This window comes from Scomber japonicus, chromosome 19 (genome assembly GCF_027409825.1).
Source record: "Scomber japonicus isolate fScoJap1 chromosome 19, fScoJap1.pri, whole genome shotgun sequence".
NCBI lineage: Eukaryota > Metazoa > Chordata > Actinopteri > Scombriformes > Scombridae > Scomber > Scomber japonicus.
The window spans coordinates 26,280,893-26,298,392 of record NC_070596.1 but is presented as its reverse complement, the minus strand read 5'-3'; the positions used below and the strand labels follow the sequence as shown (position 1 = coordinate 26,298,392).

The 17,500-nt window shown below is 39.4% G+C and overlaps 1 protein-coding gene across 1 annotated transcript; it reads right to left on the bottom strand.

Annotated features, from left to right (window-relative positions):
• Positions 1–11,565: 11,565 nt before the first annotated feature.
• Positions 11,566–14,301, bottom strand: LOC128379873 (E3 SUMO-protein ligase ZBED1-like). Its single transcript, XM_053339513.1, has 4 exons — positions 13,305–14,301; positions 12,409–12,689; positions 12,070–12,294; positions 11,566–11,955 (listed from the first exon to the last, which is right to left on the bottom strand). The coding sequence occupies exons 1-4, from the start codon at positions 14,299–14,301 to the stop codon at positions 11,566–11,568; spliced, it is 1,893 nt and encodes a 630-aa protein (XP_053195488.1).
• Positions 14,302–17,500: the final 3,199 nt, after the last annotated feature.

Here is a 17,500-nt window from a genome sequence, read left to right as displayed (position 1 = left end):
TATACATCATATAAACCTATATATCATATATCATCATTGACTGTTTGGGGTTGCGGATTAGCAGAAAAAACAGATTCACTCTAAAAGTATTTACAGAGAGGGAGAAATAATTAATCTTTAGTTTTTGGCACTTTGGTACTAAACAATTGCAAAATATGCTTGAACTTCCGTCTTTGTATTGTGAAACTGTTACATAACAACTATGCTAATAGATGGAAATGATGGTGAACGATACAGCTCTTGCTTTTGAATTTGAAAGTCATCTAAAAATATGGTTGTTCCCACCAGTGTCAAGCTGTTGCTGAATTGTCCCTACCAATATTTTGTTATAGATTTCAAATGATCTTTCCATTTTAACAACTCATAACGTTGCCAGATTTGTAGGTTTTCTGCAAAAAGTGGATATATATGATCGAGGGCATACAAAAATGTGATATAGTCAACCTGATGATGTGGTAACCCTTGACTGGGCAGCAGCAGCAGCAGTGGAGTCAGAGATGGGTGAACTGTGGTTAATCAGAACAGATGTAACAGATGTAACAGGAACAGAAACTCCTTTGTTGCCACACTGATAACCCTAAACCCTGATAACTTAAATTCTCTTTTTTGTGGTTTTAATTCAGCCAGACTTGTTTGCTGTCTGTGATTATGTTATGTTTTTGATAGTTTTTAACATGTCTGCAAGTCAAGATTCCCTTAGGAGACAATAAAAGCAACTGAACTGAACTGAACTGGACTGAACTTATTATTTAAATACTATGACAGAAATGAAAACATCTTCTCTGGACAAAATAAAGATCAGCAAAGTTGTTCAAACATGATGTTTAACCCTCCTGTTGTCCTCAAGTCAAGGAAGGAAGGGAGGAAGAAGGAAGGAAGGTAGGTAGGAGGGAGGGAGGAAAAAAGGAAGGGAGGAAGGAAGGAAGGAAGGTAGGTAGGAGGGAGGGAGGGAGGAAAGAAGGAAGGATGGGAGGAGGGAGGGAGGGAGGAAAGAAGAAAGGGAGGAAGGAAGGAAATAAGTACAGAGGAAAGAAGGAAGGTAATGGGGAGGAAAGAAAGAGAGAGGGAGGGAGGGAGGAAGGAAGGACAGAAGGAAGGAAGGAAGGGAGGAAAGAAGGAACAGACAAAATAGACGGGGTCAATTTGACCCAGGAGGACGACACGAAGGTTAATTAAACCCTCTATTACCAGTAAAGAGGAAGCAAAGTGCCCAAAACAGCTGAACGTATATGATAAGCCATTAATCTAAACCAGGCGTGTGACTGGGAGGAATGGCCCCCCCGATCTGAACCCGAGTGGTGTTCTGTTATTGGACTTGGCACCAGGACACCCTAGGCTGCAGTTCGATGATTAACTTTGTAGTCGTGTCGTCGGACTTGCGGTGAAGATAGGGGCGGAGCTGTCAACTGATCACCACCTGGTGGTGAGTTGGCTCCGATGGTGGGGGAGGATGCCGGTCAGACCTGACAGACCCAAACGTATTGTGAGGATCTGCTGGGAACGTCTGGCAGAGTCTCCGGGGTCGGGGATGAGATCCTGCCCCAAGTGGAGGAGTTCAAGTACCTCGGGGTCTTGTTCACGAGTGAGGGAAGGATGGAGCGTGAGATCGACAGGCGGATCGGTGCGGCATCTGCAGTAATGCACAGATCCGTTGTGGTGAAGAAAGAGCTGAGCTGAAAGGCAAAGCTCTCGATTTACCAGTCGATCTTCGTTCCTAACCTCACCTCTGGTCATGAGCTTTGGGTAGTGACCGAAAGAACAAGATCGCGGGTACAAGCAACCGAAATGAGCTTCCTCCGTAGGGTCTCTCCCTTAGAGATAGGGTGAGAAGCTCGGTCATTCGGAGGGAGCTCAGAGTAGACCCACTGCTCCTCCGCGTCGAGAGGAGCCAGATGAGGTGGCTCGGGCATCTAGTCAGGATGCCTCCCGGACGCCTCCCTGGTGAGGTGTTCAGGGCATCTATTTTATATACAAGTCCGGTCTTGAGAACACCTGACTTTCATTGTGTGTTTTGTATTACCGGGGGGGTGGGGGGGGGTGAGGAGTGAGGTCTCCTAGTTCCTTTTTCTAAAGAGGAAGCAAAGTGCCCAAAACAGCTGAACGTATATGATAAGCCATTAATCTAAACCAGGCGTGTGAAGGGTGTGAAGGTTGTGATTGGGAGGAACGGCCCCCCCGATCTGAACCCGAGTGGTGTTCTGTTATTGGACATCTGTGCTCGTCACAGACTGTCCATAACGAATAATTAGTATTCCTAATGTCACCAATCTTAACTTTAAATTAAAGGCCTCCTATCTGTCGAACATCTGAGTTACAGTTTGGAGGCTCAGTGATTTGTGTTTATGTGTTACCATCACTTTGTTTTTTTAATTTAGCACCTGTCAATTTTAAGAAAGCTGTAAAAGGTTTTTATTGTTGGAATATTATCTAACCCTAACCCTAACCCTAAACCCTAAACCCTAACCCTTTGTAAACAACCCCTAATCCTAAATGTAGAGCATATATGTAATTTAATGTATCTGTTGTCTATATCTCTTAGCCTAGCAACAGCTCGATCTAAATATAACTGAAATAATTGGTTTAATAGCAAATTACCAGGACCGCTAATTCAGCAGAAATCCAATGGTGAATTTACTACTGTAGATTGAAATGTAATTTTATCATTTTTACCTGTTAAATTAACAGGATGTTCTGTGAAGATGATAACAGTTGTTGTTGTGTGTTTTTTACACCACAGCTGCTAGTTTTTCTAGTGAAAACCACAGGATTTTATATATAGTGTAGGGGTTTTATTTCATGGTTTTCTCACAATTTCCATTTTGGTTACAACCAGGGCTCGAAATTAGCACTCGCCACTCGCCATTTGCGACCCAAATTCCTCAAGTGGCGAGACAGATTTTTGGCTGTCTCGCCACTTGGCTAGAAGACTGAATAGTAGGGGTGAGACGAGATCTCGTGCCGCGCGAGACGGCCCGCGCGAGACGGCCCACGCGAGACGAAAACGCGACGATATTTCTAGTTGAAGTGAATATTGTCTCGCAAAGCTATAATTAAGGGGCGCACCAAAAAAAAAAAAAAAAAAAAAAAGACGATCGGCTTTTTATCGCTCATTCGCTCGTCATGTGTTGTTTTTATAAAGTCACATGTGGATCATTAAGCTTGTTACAGCTTCTACCGGCTGAGAAGATCTCAGTCAGAAGTATGAGATGAGATGAGGAGAGGAGCAGCAGCAGGTTAACCTCAGGTCTCTACACTGAGAGCCTGAGGTAGGAGCAGCGGAGGAATCTAGCGCAGCTATGGAAGCCTAATGATGCCAAAAGTAAAATGAGTCACTAACAAATTATAACACAATTTATATTTTGTTCTACTTGTGTATTTATGTGATACAGGATTTGTGCAATTTACTTTTATTTCTGTGTTGTTTTATTTATTTTATATTTATTTTATTTTATGTTATAATTTGTGAGAATTAGATTCTTTATTTAATTTATATTTATATATTAGAATTGTTTCTACTCTTTATAATTTACTTTTTAGTATTTGTGATTTATCTAACTTTTGTATTTATGGTTGTTATTTCCATTAATATCAAAATTATCAATATATAAAATATCTATATGGGGAAACCTTTTACAGTGCTGCAAACTGCATATGATAATTATATATTTAGAAAGTAGAACTGAAGTGATTCATTATAAGATGATTAGTTAAAACATTTCAATTCAAATTCCATTTTGTGAATTTCAAATAAAAGAAGTCATTTATTTCCTCATTGAAGTTTTCTTAAAAATAAAGTTAAAGTCTCGTCTTGATCTTGTGAACCCAATATCGTGTCTCGTCTCGTGAGCTGAGTGTATCGTCACACCCCTACACACTACTACACACTATACACACTACTACACACCCCTATGAAATACAAATACAATAGTAAAGCAACGTTTTGGTTTTGGCTAGTAAAAAATCTGGTTGGCTAGTAACTTTGTGATCTACTAGCCACTTGGCTAGTAGATCACAAAGTTAATTTCAAGCCCTGGTTACAACATTTCACTCACCACCTGTATGTGGCAGCTACAACATAGACTAAAGAAACCACATCCTTAATGTCAAACAAAGCATCAGACTTTCTCTGTTTGAGACTGAAAAGGCCTCACGCTAAGACAAACAAGACTCAACTCATGTAAGGAGATAATACAACGTTCAACCTATACGCACATGAAGTGGTGGGAACACTTATCTGTGTCATGTTGGGGTTCTCCTTTTCTTTCTGAGACGCTGACCTCAGTGAAAATAACCACACACTAAAAAAGTTTCATACTATGTAGCACAGTCTGTGGTTTAAATCAATGTTTAACAACGTGACGTTTAGCTGTTTGAACCTTTATTGTTTTAAGCTTTGTTGCCTGATCCAACTAAATTTTAAAATGATCAATTTATTATATTCTGGCTCTTTTTGCAGCCCCTCAGTTCAGCCTCTGTCTTAAACACCTGTCTCTTTAACCCTTTATAAAAGGTGTATAACTATATTTGGTAACTTCCATAAACATCCAAAATAGTCTCCCCATGCCTCTCTGTGAGGTTGTGGAACCATGTGGAGTTTTTATATATAGACTTTTTGGAAAATGTTTTACCCTATAGACCAGGGGTGTCAAACATATGGCCTGTGGGCTAGAAATGGCCCACCAAGGGTTACAATCTGGCCCACTGGATAAGTTTGCAAAGTGAGAAAATTGCAGAAAAGTGTTTCCAATTATCAATTTTTTTGCAGCTTCAGACATTTTTATTCCATCCTGAGCATAAAAACAACTCCCTCTCTCTATATATTATTAATACATATTTAATGTCTGTGTAAAGTAAGAATAAATTTGTGTTCTGAGTTTGACATACCACAGAAACGTGTGTTGTTAACCACCCTGCCAAATTTGAATGATTAAAAAAAATCGCCAAATATATGAAATTAGGCTTCAAAGTTGTGTAAAAATCAGCCTTTTTCTCTGCTCCCAAACGCTGTGGGAGTTCCCGCCGAGTCCGCTGATGCCCCGCCCCCTAGCTCGGTGGCTAACTCAGCTAACTGGCTAACTGTAGACTGTAGTAGTAGTAGTGTATGCTGAATGTATTTATACCTCTACAGCAGCAGGGGCGGGTTTATGCTAATCACTAAATCCTGAACACAGAAATCTTGAAACACAGTTTGTGAAGCCTAGCTCCACAATTCAAATCTAAATGGTTGAAATGCTTTTTACACCTTTTTTAGAAATACATTTATGACCTATTTAATGTGTTTAGAAGAAAATGTCTGAATTCACTTTACACGGTCTTTAGGAAAACATTCATATACTGAAAATTATGTAAAACAGCAGCTTCTGTGCAAAATATGGAAAAAACAGACAATATTGTTGAAATTGCTCATTTTACACAGTAAATACACTGTAAATAGACTGTTTGTATATTATATATTATTCATAGGTTACTAATATGTAATGGTTTTACTGGTCTGGCCCACTTGAGATCAAACTGGACCGTTTGTGGCCCCTGAACTAAAATGACTTTGACACCCCTGCAGGAACCATATATGGTAACGTCATTGACCTTGCTGATTGGTTAGCTTCTATGGGCCTTATAAACAAACAATAGTAAAAGATTTCACTTTTTTTCCAATCCATACATGTTAGAGCAGAAATCTTATCAGAAATATGAGAGTGGACAACGTGATTTAGCAACTACCTTAGCAACAGCCTTAGCAACCATGGCTGTAGAGTGGACGGCTATTTATGAGAACATACATAACATGCTGAGGTCAGCTTGTCGGCAAGGTTGGAAAAAAACACTGTGAACAAAGCTTTCAGTTTAAACTGAAACCCTGGCTTTTGACTTGCAGGAAGCATTTGTATATAATATATAATCAGTTTTAGAACTTTGACTATGTTTAGTATCCAACACCATAACGGTATTTTATCTTATTGGGCTTTCATATAACTTCATTTAAGAGATTTCACCAAAGTAATTATTAATATTTGAGCAGATATCCTGCCTCCCCAACTACCCTGCACATACCAAAGTATATTGTCAATCAGTAAATGAATAAGAATAAGATTAATAAGTTAAAAAAAAGCAATATCTCATTCTTATCCTGTTTTTAATCCAGCAAGTAATATATACCAGAATAGCAAAATATAAAATTGTACAGTACATTGTTCAACTTTCTTTGAATATACTGTAGCTGTCCTCATAGTTACTGTACAGCTTTAGATGTAATAGAGCTTCAGACTTTTTATCCAACTAATTCTTAGAAATATGTATATTTTGACAGCATTGACGCAAGAGTTCTTAGTAATAGATTCAGGTAAAAGCAGAACAGGGTTTTTGACAGTGTTTGAATTGCAAAACATTGACTGGACTGAGTCTGTTTTCATATTCTGTCAGGAACCAGTTATGTACATCTTCCTGTTTGAGATGAAGTTTGTTGGTTTACTGTAAATTACACTAAAGGAATATTTAACATGTGCTATGTGAGAGTCAAAGTAGGGGGAATAAGTGAATGAAACAGTTTGTCAGCTAAAAGTGAAGTAGAAGCTGCAGGGGGGGGGGGGGGGGTGGGGTGGGGGGGTTAGTTTCCACATGAGATGCGTGCTGCAGAAGAAAAGGTGAGTCATGCCAGAAGACTTAAATAGCTCTCAGTGGCCCTTCACTATCCACGTGTCTCACAAGTATCAGGTTTCTATCCATTGCTCTGCTCTTCTCACAGGAGTCATGTAAAGTATGTTCACAAATACACAGCGTATCTGACATGACTGCTGTTGATTTTATTTGATAGTCCTTACATGGAAACATAACAGATTTTGGTTTGGTTAATTTGCTTTGAGACATGCAGATGTAAACCATTAAGGCACACAGAGATTGGACATTAAGTTAGCCAAAAACAGCTGCCCCTTAAAAAAAGGATGATGAGGCTGAAAAGAAGTTATTAGATCTCAGTAAAGTCAGTTGATGAGTAGCTACAGAGGTAGGAAAGCAAGTCTTGTCTCTTTGTTTTACTGTAATGTTTTAAGGTACTGAGTCTTGTTCAGTCTTTCATTTTTTTCAAAGGTTTTGAGGAACTTGTCTGTCGCTGTTGGGAAAGGAAAACCACATTAAAAGTGTGGCAATCTTCTATAGAAATAAGGTGACCATTATGCAAACCTCCAGCTGCAGATGAACAGTGAAGGACTCTCTGCAGCTGACTTAACAAAGACACAGGTGTTTAATCATGCTGCATTCAAGTTCAAGTCCAGCCTGAAGTTTACAGCGTTCTACTCTGAAGGCTGCAGCTCCTGTCCTCCGAGACTCACGCCATTCATGACATTTGTATGAAAGTAGCACTATTTCATTCATAGAAGGCTTTAAACATTATCATGAAACTGTTATTGTTACTGTCGGGATGTCTCTGAGTGGCTCCAGGAAGTCAAGATTCCACTTCAAGAGGCTGATGAAGAGGTTCGTGTTTTCTCACAGGGGGTTGGCGGTTATTTGAATGTTTCACTGAATGCCAAAATCAGATGTAATCATTTCCACGGCTGTACTTCCTCTGGTGACTGAGGAACACTGCCACACGGTGGATTCAGTGGAAACTACATTACTTTGGCTGCCATGTCTAGTAAAAACAACAGGAACATATACAGTACACAACATTATTTTCAATGCTGTTCGTCACAATGCCTCTCCCTTTTCCCTCTCCTCTTTCTTTCGTCTGTCTCCCTCTTCTCCTCCTCTCTCTCTCTCTCTCTCTCTCTCTCTCTCTCTCTCTCTCTCTCTCTCTCTCTCTCTCTCTCTCTCTCTCTCTTTCTCCTCTCAGCGCCAATAGGTCAAGGCTGATGGCCGCCCTCCTAGAGCTCAGTTCTGCTTGAGGTTTCTTCCCATTAAAGTGGAGTTTTTACTTGCTGCTGTTGCCAAGTGCTGCTCATGTGGGAATGTTGGGTCTCTTTAAAATTAAATTAAATTAAACTAAAGGGTAAAGTCCAGACTTGCTCTATGTGAAAAGTGCCTTGAGATGAGTTTTGATGTGATTTGGCGCTATATAAATAAAGACTGATTGATTGATGTCAGCTTTTTTTCTATTTTTATTTATATTTAGGTTTCATATCTATAGTCTGATAACTGGAAGTAGTTATGGGAAACACTATTGCATAATATATCAAAAAAGTGGCGTGCCTGCTCTATCAGTGAGGAGAGATCAGCATTGTTTTTTTAAAGGACGTCTTTCCTGTTATGTTGGTAAACACTGTACGCGCACAATGGTGTTGTTCATCCTGCAAATACCAAGAACTCAAATAGCGTCAGGAAGTTGCTGCTTTCTGTGTTTTACTGATACACAGAATATACTTAAAAGTACTTAAAGATTACTTCATTTACCCCTTTTCCACCGAGCTGGAGCCGGTGCTGGTTCGGAGCCAGAGCCTGACTAAGCACCGGTTCTTTGCTTTTCCAAAGCTCCAGCCCCGAGCCTCAGAACGGGAGCCAGAGCGAGCAACAACTCTTTGCTGGTCTAAAGCAAGAACCGATTACGTCAGCGGGCTGGGGGCGGGGCTAACGTTTATTAGCCGGCTAGCGGGGTTAACGTTTATTAGCCGGCTAGAGGGACTAACATTTATTAGCTGACTAGGGTGGCATTTACAGAGGGTTAAACATTTGTTGATTAAAATTACTATTTTTATCTTATTTTTTTTGCCAGAGATGAGTTCTTCTTCTTCTTTTTCTTCTTCTTCGTTTCCGGCAGGCTAGATGCCTTGCGCCATGTTGCTGCCTCTCACTGGTGAATCATGGAAGTGCTTCAAAGACGCGCTCTGGCTACATTATACAGTGACGTAATCGTGTGGTACCTTGCCGGTGGAAAAGCAACAGGTTCGTAAGAGGAGCTTGGATTAGCACCAACTGAGCACTGGCTCTAGCACTAGCTCCGAACCAGCACTGGCTCCAGCTCGGTGGAAAGGGGGGTAATTAAGACCAAACAGTCACTTCCAAGGTTTTAATTGCTACTTGTGTTGATTGTAGCATTACTTTTTAACTTTTGTTTTCTACACTTTTAAGTTGTAGCATTGCTCATTTTACTTCATGTATTCCTCTTTTATTGCTATTTGATTTTAGTTGTTGTGTTTGCATATTTACCTCAGCTCTGTTGAGTGATATGAGAGTTCTCCTTCAGTGCTTTTTTCCCCCTGGATGTTTTAAACAAATGAAGTGAAAATGAATTATGATGATGATGATGAGAAACACCGCTGCTTGAAATAGTGTCTTCTTGTTTTTCTGTTTGTCCTGCAGGAGTGAATAAAGACAGTCATCATCTCACCTGCATCTCAATGACCAGTTATTCATTTTTGTTGGATTTAACATGAATGCAAATATGTTCTGTTTCCTGATACATGGCTTAACTTTTAGCCCCAGTAGCATCATTTAACATCAAGTTAAGCAAATTTAGGGGACTAAACCAGCCTCGCTAAGCAAATCACCAAACAAACTAAACAAGGCTCCACAGTTACATCATCCTGCACCTGTATTAGATAACTTCATGCAAATTTTAATATCTTTAAGTGGGAGCGAAAGAGCTTTGTTTTGTTCAATTAGGAAATATATCAGCTGTCCTTGTAAACATTCCTTACACTAATATGAACATCATTTAAAGTTCTGTTTCACTCAAAAATGGTGTTTTACAAGTTGCTTTTTCATTATTCCCAAGCAAAAGTCAAAACAGAGTGACACATCAGATCAGAAATATTCATTAGTTTCATTTCCTTTCTCTGTTATTATTGGTGTGTGTACTTTCCCTAGCTTACTGCTTGTTTTTCCATGGTAGGTGTATTTTTATTTACTTATGTATGTATTTATTTTTCTTTCTTTTATTTATTAATTGTACATGAAATGCATGATTCAAATAAAAAGTTCTTTAAAAATGTCATTCGTTTTTATTTTTATTTAGTTTTAGTTAGTTTAACAAGTGATTAAGTAGTTTTAGTTTAATTTTTATTCAGTTTAGTTTACTCTTAGCTTTCCAGGTATTAGAAGAAGACAAACTGAACAGGAAACAGTAAAAAGGGGGAAATGAAACAACAACAAAAAGGAAGCTTCATCTTGGAAATATCCCAGAAGGACTGAGTAAAAATTGCACTTATCTTATAAAGGGTCGAGCACAAGAGGCATCACAATATACTGACTCCAGAAAAACTTGCACTTTTGATAATATTGTTAAACATTTACACGTCTTAAAATGGAGTGTTTATTTATGAGACAGACTATTTATAATTATCGTATGTATCATGTGTGGTATTTTGCTGTTTTCAGTTCCTGTATTTAAAATGTCAGTAATATCTATAAATAAAAAAGTTTTCTTCAATGTGATGCAGAGTTTATTTTCACATTCATCTGCTGAAGGAGTTTAAGTTTTTCTGTGCTCAACATAGATTAACAGTTTAACGAGCATATGTACGAGCATGATTTGTGACATCATAACTAATATGAAGACAATCGTGGTCCGGTACAACTTCTGCAAATGTGATCCGTCAGTTAATTTTTTTTTTTTAAATGTAATGAATTAGATGAAACTTTTAACCTTTGTGTCGTCCTCCCGGCTCAAATTGACCCTATCTGTTTTGAGTGTTCCTTCTTTCCTCCCTTCCTTCCTTCAGTCTGTCCTTCCTCCCTCCCTCCTTTCCTTCCTTGCTTCCTCCCTCCTCTCCTTCCTTGCTTCCTCCTTCCTTTCCTTCGTTCTTCCGTCCTTCCTTCCTCCTTTCCTTCCTTATTCCTTCCCGCCTTCCTCCTTTCTTCCTTCCTCCCTCCCTCCCTCTTTCCCTCCTTCCTCCCTCCTTTCCTTCTTTCCTCCGTCCTCCCTCCTTTCCTTCCTTCTTCCTTCCTTCCTCCCTCCTTTTCTTCATTCTTCCTTCCTTCCTCCCTCCTTTCCTTCCTTGACTCGAGGACAACAGGAGGGTCAAGAAGGTAATTTAACTTTAAGCAAACACAAATTGGATATCAGACAAATTATTATTCTAACTAGGCCTGCACGATATCAGCAAAATGTGCGATGTGCGATCACACTGTTCAATATTGCGATGACGATGACTTGCGATAAATAAGAAAATATTTAAAGTTTGCATACAGTTCGTCTCTTTCAGATTTTCAGCTTTAAAAAATTCCCTGCTTTTAGGTACTCTAAAACACTGAATAGCTGATTGTAATTAAATAAAAAAAGAGAAAATAATATTCTTGTGCATGCTTTTATTGAGCAAAACCCACATAACCCACATTAATTTGCACATGTTATTATATGTAATAAGTTTACTTTCTCTGCTCTCAACAAAACATAAAGTATCTCTTTAAGTAAGAGAATCTCAGGGGGGAAAAGAGCTTAAATAAATAAATAAAATACTGTAAAACTTTCCACTAAATTACAGTTTACTCCCCCTGCTCTCAACAAAAACAAAAACATGACTTAGAAACATGAAATACTTGGTGTGGGGGGCTTATAGAAAAGGAAAAAAAATGCAGTTAAATGAAGTGGAGAAAAAATATCACTAGGAGTAAGCAACTCCCTTTACTATTTTCTCAGGGCAAGTTCTTAGCCAAGAACACCAACATGTTAACTTTGGTAGGTTTCAAACATGCACGCTGACATGTTACCACATTCCCTGATGTGCTAAAGAGCCTCTCTGAGGGTGAGCTAGTGGCAGGTATACACAGATACCGCCGAGCTAGTTTACTCAGCTTCGGGTAAGTCAAGTGGTGGAGTTTCCACCAAGTCAACGGGTCTGCCTCACTGTCAATGGTGGGGGACAGTAGGTAGCTGTTGACTTCAGCTTCAATAGCTTGCTCCATCTGCATGTCGAATGTGGTGGAGGTTGGACCTGGATTACTTTTGAGCAAACTGCCCAGTGATGGTTTTGCCCTCTTGTCGATGGGTGGATTTACACTTTTGGCCTGAGAATCTTCTCCCTCCTGAAACAGAGAGAAAAAAACATGTTGCATAATCACTTAGATAATACATAATCTGATCATAATCTTGTATCCCACCACTGCTCGTTCCATTGAAATTTATAATCTAATAGTTACCTTCTGCGATGTATCCTTCATCTCCGACATCACCCTGGTCTTGATGTCTTGGACCTTCTCGACACTGATGTAGCTGCTCTTGAACCTGGGGTCCATGAATGATGCAACATCTAGAAGTTCTTGTGTTGCTGGGTCATCATATTTTGTATTCATGTAGTCCAGGATTTTTGCTTTGATATCCTTGGTTAAATCTGTGTCACCTTCTTTTCCTGCAAGAACTGATGTCTTCAAGAGATGGAGGACTGGTTTCACATATGAAACGCTCACATAGCCTTCCCCTGAAAGAGCATCAGTGAACTCTTGCAAAGGGTGTAATGCCAGATTCACAGATTCAATTACCTCCAGGTCTTGCCAGGAGGGATCCAGATGCCGTGTTTTTCGGTCTGCTGAGAGGACATCAGATAAGGCCCGCTGCTGCTCCAAGATCCTCCCCATCATTTTCTGTTTTGAGCCCCACCTGGTTGGGCATTCAGTGACAAGGGCATGCTCTGGAAGGTTGTGCTTCTGTTGTGCTCTCCTGAGAGCTGTCTTCTGCTTCCAACTGTGGGAGAAATGTCCCACCATTTTTTTGCACAGCCCAGTAGCACGGGCAATGCGCCTGTCATCTTTAAGAGCATTTTCTGAAAAACATGAAAATACAAAAACAAGTTAAAAATTTTAGCATTATTGCAATTTTGTAACATTTGCAAAATTAAAAAAATATATATACTAATTTCAGATGCATAATTTACTACACAATAATTCAGAGACTACATGCAAGTTAACTACAATGACTATTAAGTCATAATTTATGGATTATTACAAGATTAGATTTATTGTCATTGCATATAAAAACAACGAAATTTCGTTTGTAGCACCACATTGATCGATCAAAAAACAGCATAAAAAGGGCTTACGTGCAGTTTAAAAAGAAACTAAATAACTCACAGTATGTTGCAAATAATAGCTAAATAAATAATGCACAGGTATGTTGCACAGTGTACGTGTGCTTTATGGGGCAGATTAATATGTCATTTTATTTTATTTTGAATGAGCTCAAAATCAATAATTGTATTCATTTAGTAGACCATACAGTGTGCATGTGACAGTAAGCCTGTTTCAGGGCTGGCCATGCGGTGGGGGAAATTAACTTTATAACTTTTATGAAGCTTTTTTTTAATAAGATCTATTCATTGCTCTTGAACAAGTACTGGTGAATTACTGATAATAATTTCACGTACAGCAAATAGACTTACCGATAGCGAGATGCAGCCGGTGCCCAAAACACTGTAGTCTGACCCAGTGGTTAAGCTCGATGGCCTTAACAACATTTGCTCCGTTGTCAGTGGTCACACAGGTTAGTTGCTCCTCTCCGAGATGCCAGCTGGTCAAAGCTTCACGTAACCCATAAGCAATGTTCTCGCCGGTGTGTTCTCCTGGAAAATACTGTGTCTGGAGACACCGTGTTTTCAGCTGAAATTCCCGGTCCAAAAAGTGTACAGTGAGACTGATGTAGGGCTCTGTGGTTCGGCTGGACCAGAGGTCTGTGGTGCAGGCAAAGTACTCGACCTGGTCCAGCTCCGACTCCACCGTCGTCCTGCACTTTTCATACAGATTTGGAATAGCAACATCAGAAAAATAAGTCCGTGATGGCACCTCATATCGTCGATCGAGTTTGTGAACTAGACTCAGAAATCCGGGTCTGGTCACGGTGTTAGTGGGCATCATATCCTTCGCCAAACAGTGGGTTATGGCCTCTGTTATTTCAATGTGTCGTTTAGAGGACTTTTCATATGGAGTCAGTCTCACAAAACTCTGAGCAATGGACTGTTGCTGCAGTGATGGTCGCGTTGCTTTACTGCTGCTAGGCGCTCTCGATTGACTGGCCTTGAACTGCTCGTGCAGCTCTTTATGGTGGTGCAGCAGGTGGTGATGGAGGTTGGTGGTGTTACCTCTGGATGTTGCAACAACCGCCCTGCAGGTCCTGCACAATACCTGACTCTGTAGGTTGTCTTCTTTTTTGAATCCGAAGTACTGCCAAATAGCAGAGGTGCTATTTGTTTTTGGCACAAGCGTTTCCTCCGCATCCCTCGCATGCTCTCCTCCTGCCTCCGCCATCTTCGTCACTCCAGGTGTGCGCATGCATGGCCCGAGTGTCCAGGGCTGCATCTGATTGGCCAAATGTCGGAATGCCACGCTGAGTGTGCGTGGCCAATTTATCGCATTACAGACCAGCTTTTGCGATGGGTTCATCGCGAACGTTCACATCGCGATGACGATGAAAATTCGATTAATCGTGCAGGCCTAATTCTAACCTCACTATATTTTCAGATTTAAGGCTGATTAGAGCAGCAGAGTATAGTGCACAGTTATTTCCATCACAGCTCTTTATTTCTATTGGATCATTCAAAGCTTTTTATTCCATTTAAACTGACTGACAGATGAAAGAGTACAAAGTGACAGAGAAAGGCCACTGAACTATCTCAGCCACAGAGGTTCTCATTTTGGTTCAGGGTTTTTTTCTTTTTTTTTCAGATTTCAACCTATCTGGTTTCCCAGGCTCCACTTCCCTTTTTTGTAACTTTGTAATAACTTCTTTTTCTCTTCTGCAATATCAGAAAATGTTATTTCCTCAAAGAGAAGAAAGAAATGAAAGTTACATGGTGTTGTGAAATAATGTAATGTACAATAATGTAATGTTTTATTACAAGGGAGGATTTATTGTCTTTGCTAATGAACTGCAATGTACACAAGTAGCTTTTTGAATTCTATGATTAACACCAGAGGCATGCTGACCTCTCCAGATAAAGACTGAGGGAAATACTGTGCAATGGACTTTGGCATTCAGATTGTGATCTCTGGTATTAATTGTGGGTTTTTATGTTGGAATTCAAAGATTGTAATGACTGGTTTTCCGATTAGGATGTGGCCGCAAAGAGCGATGTAGCAATTCTAGAGAAAAGCCACAGAAACCCAGTTTATTAGTACAGATTATTGCATTGTGGCTAAATTTATACCACAGTTTAAATATCTTCAGAAATGATTCTCTTGTTGTTCTCCAGCACTACACAACACTACAGGACATGTCTGCAAATCTTATGTGCAGAGTCAAACGAACAATATACTGATCCCATAAAGCCTGATATCTCTTATTCTTTACTCCCACAGACCTCCATCGTTGTCCAAGAACTATTAAAACATGTCAATGAGTCACATAACTTCATTGGAAGTGTTAGTTTGTTTAGAAATGGCTCCAAAGAATTCAGCAATCAGCAACGTGCCTCAGTTTAGAGAGCACTGCTAACGTCTTTGCTAACATTTCAAACCCCTTGACTTTATACCAATGCTATTTGCAATCAGTGTTGGGGAGTAACTAGTTCTAACTTACTTACAAAATAAATGTAACCGTAATCCGTTACAGTTACTTATGAAAATGTTGATGATTACAAAGGAGGTTACATCTGAAGTCAGACCTTTAAGATTTTGCTCAAGAGGGTTTTTTTCCTAATTTTTTAATATTTAACATGTTACTGAATACATATATTGCTGTTTTTAATTCTTTGAAATCAATATTTTTTATATTTAGTAAATACATGATGACGTGGGCTTATTTGGAGCACACGTGGGCTTAACAGTGTAGTAAGCGATAATAAGCCAAAACATTTTTTCTCAAAATCACCAAACCTCTCCTCACTATCCGCTAGCTGTCCCTTCTAAGTGCGCGCTGAAAAAAAGTTCGGCTTCAATCATAGACTGTATGGCTTCAATACAATGCACAGCCTGGCTCTGAGATTGAGCTGATAAATACACAACAATGCTCCAGTCAATCAGAGACAGGGAGCATTCATGCGTGTTCACGGTCAGACAGAGGGGCGCTGGGTTATGTAGTGACGCTGTTGGAGCGAGAAACTCTGGTACAAACACAGTGGAGACGGAGAGGTGACCAAGAAACATCCAGAGAGGACAAAGTTAGCAGGACATTTAATATAAAAGTAAGTAAGACAGGTGAGTAACATCAGCGCTGCCTCACATAAACTGTAACGTTACCTGCTGACATTCAGCTCACTGTCTAGTTAGCCATGATATGTTGTTGTTGTGATGTTAACTGTAAAGTAGCAGAGTTGTTACTACAGCTGTTTGACGCTCTGCACGTTAGCTTCGCAGCTAACGTTAGCAGCGTGCTAACGTAACCTACAACGTAGCTGCTGTGTAGTTGCTCGCGGTGTATCTGATGTTTGTTCACTACTTTCAAAGTGTTTACAGTCATGAAGACATATAAACACAGGTTTGCTATCACAATAATCTCACATGAGAGAAGTAAATGCTGCTAACTTACCGTCCCGCAGCAGACGCTTGAGACTCCGCCATGTTGGTCAGTTTGCAGTGGTTACGTCCGTTGCCATGACAATGCGGGTCATGAACTTAGGGGGTGGAGCCATAGGTTTCCACTCAAATATCAATAACTAGTAATCTGTTAACTGCTACATTTCCAAAGTAAACTGAACAGCTTTCCAGGACATGCTGAGTAATATCTGCCTTACACTGAACTATAATCTCCAGAGACTGAAAATATGATTGCTGTAATTCATCTTTGGAGCCGTTTCTAAACAAACTAACATGACTGTAATGTTAATAGAGAAGGAAAATGTCACCCAGTGCAACGATGAGACTCACTGATATGTTTTTAATAGTTATTAAACAACAATGCAGGTCTACAGTGCAGAAGAACCAGACTTATCAGGCTTTCAGGTTTAGACCAGAAGTATCAGTATTAAACTAGAAGTGAGCATGTCATTACACACCTAAACAAACACAACCCACACACTTCCCTTTTCACTCCTCACATACTTTAATGTAGCTCATTTCCTCATAATGTTTCCCAGACTCTTTTTCCCATGTATTTTGCCAAGTTTGAATATGATCTAAACAAGAAGAAAAGGTATGTTACAAAATGATCACTGTGTGAATTTGTGTTTTCTGTTGTTCACTTTTTCATTGTTGTTGTGGAATAAGATTCAATTATTGCTTTTCTTTACAGATTATTTAATTATTTGAAAATTGCTTTTTTTTCACCCAAGTGTTAATAAAGGACTATTTCACCGTTCTTGGAGATAAAACACACATTTATATTACAGTAAATGATAAATTCCACTCTCACATTCATATGTTACACAGTATCAAGCTTTTGTTAAGATTATTCTTCCTGATATTTAAGTCAGAGCTTTTAAACCCAGTCCACAAACAGTATACTAATAATAATACTAATAATAATACATTTTACTTGTGATGCAATTCACATTTGAAGCAAATCTCAAAGTGCTATAAGGCAGAAGCAGCAATATAAAAGACATATAAAAAATATAATAAAATAAGAGCATAAAAGCAGCAACCAGTAAGGTAATTAAAAGTCAAAGGTTTAGCTAAGCATTCTCCACCTATGAACTGAGGTGTA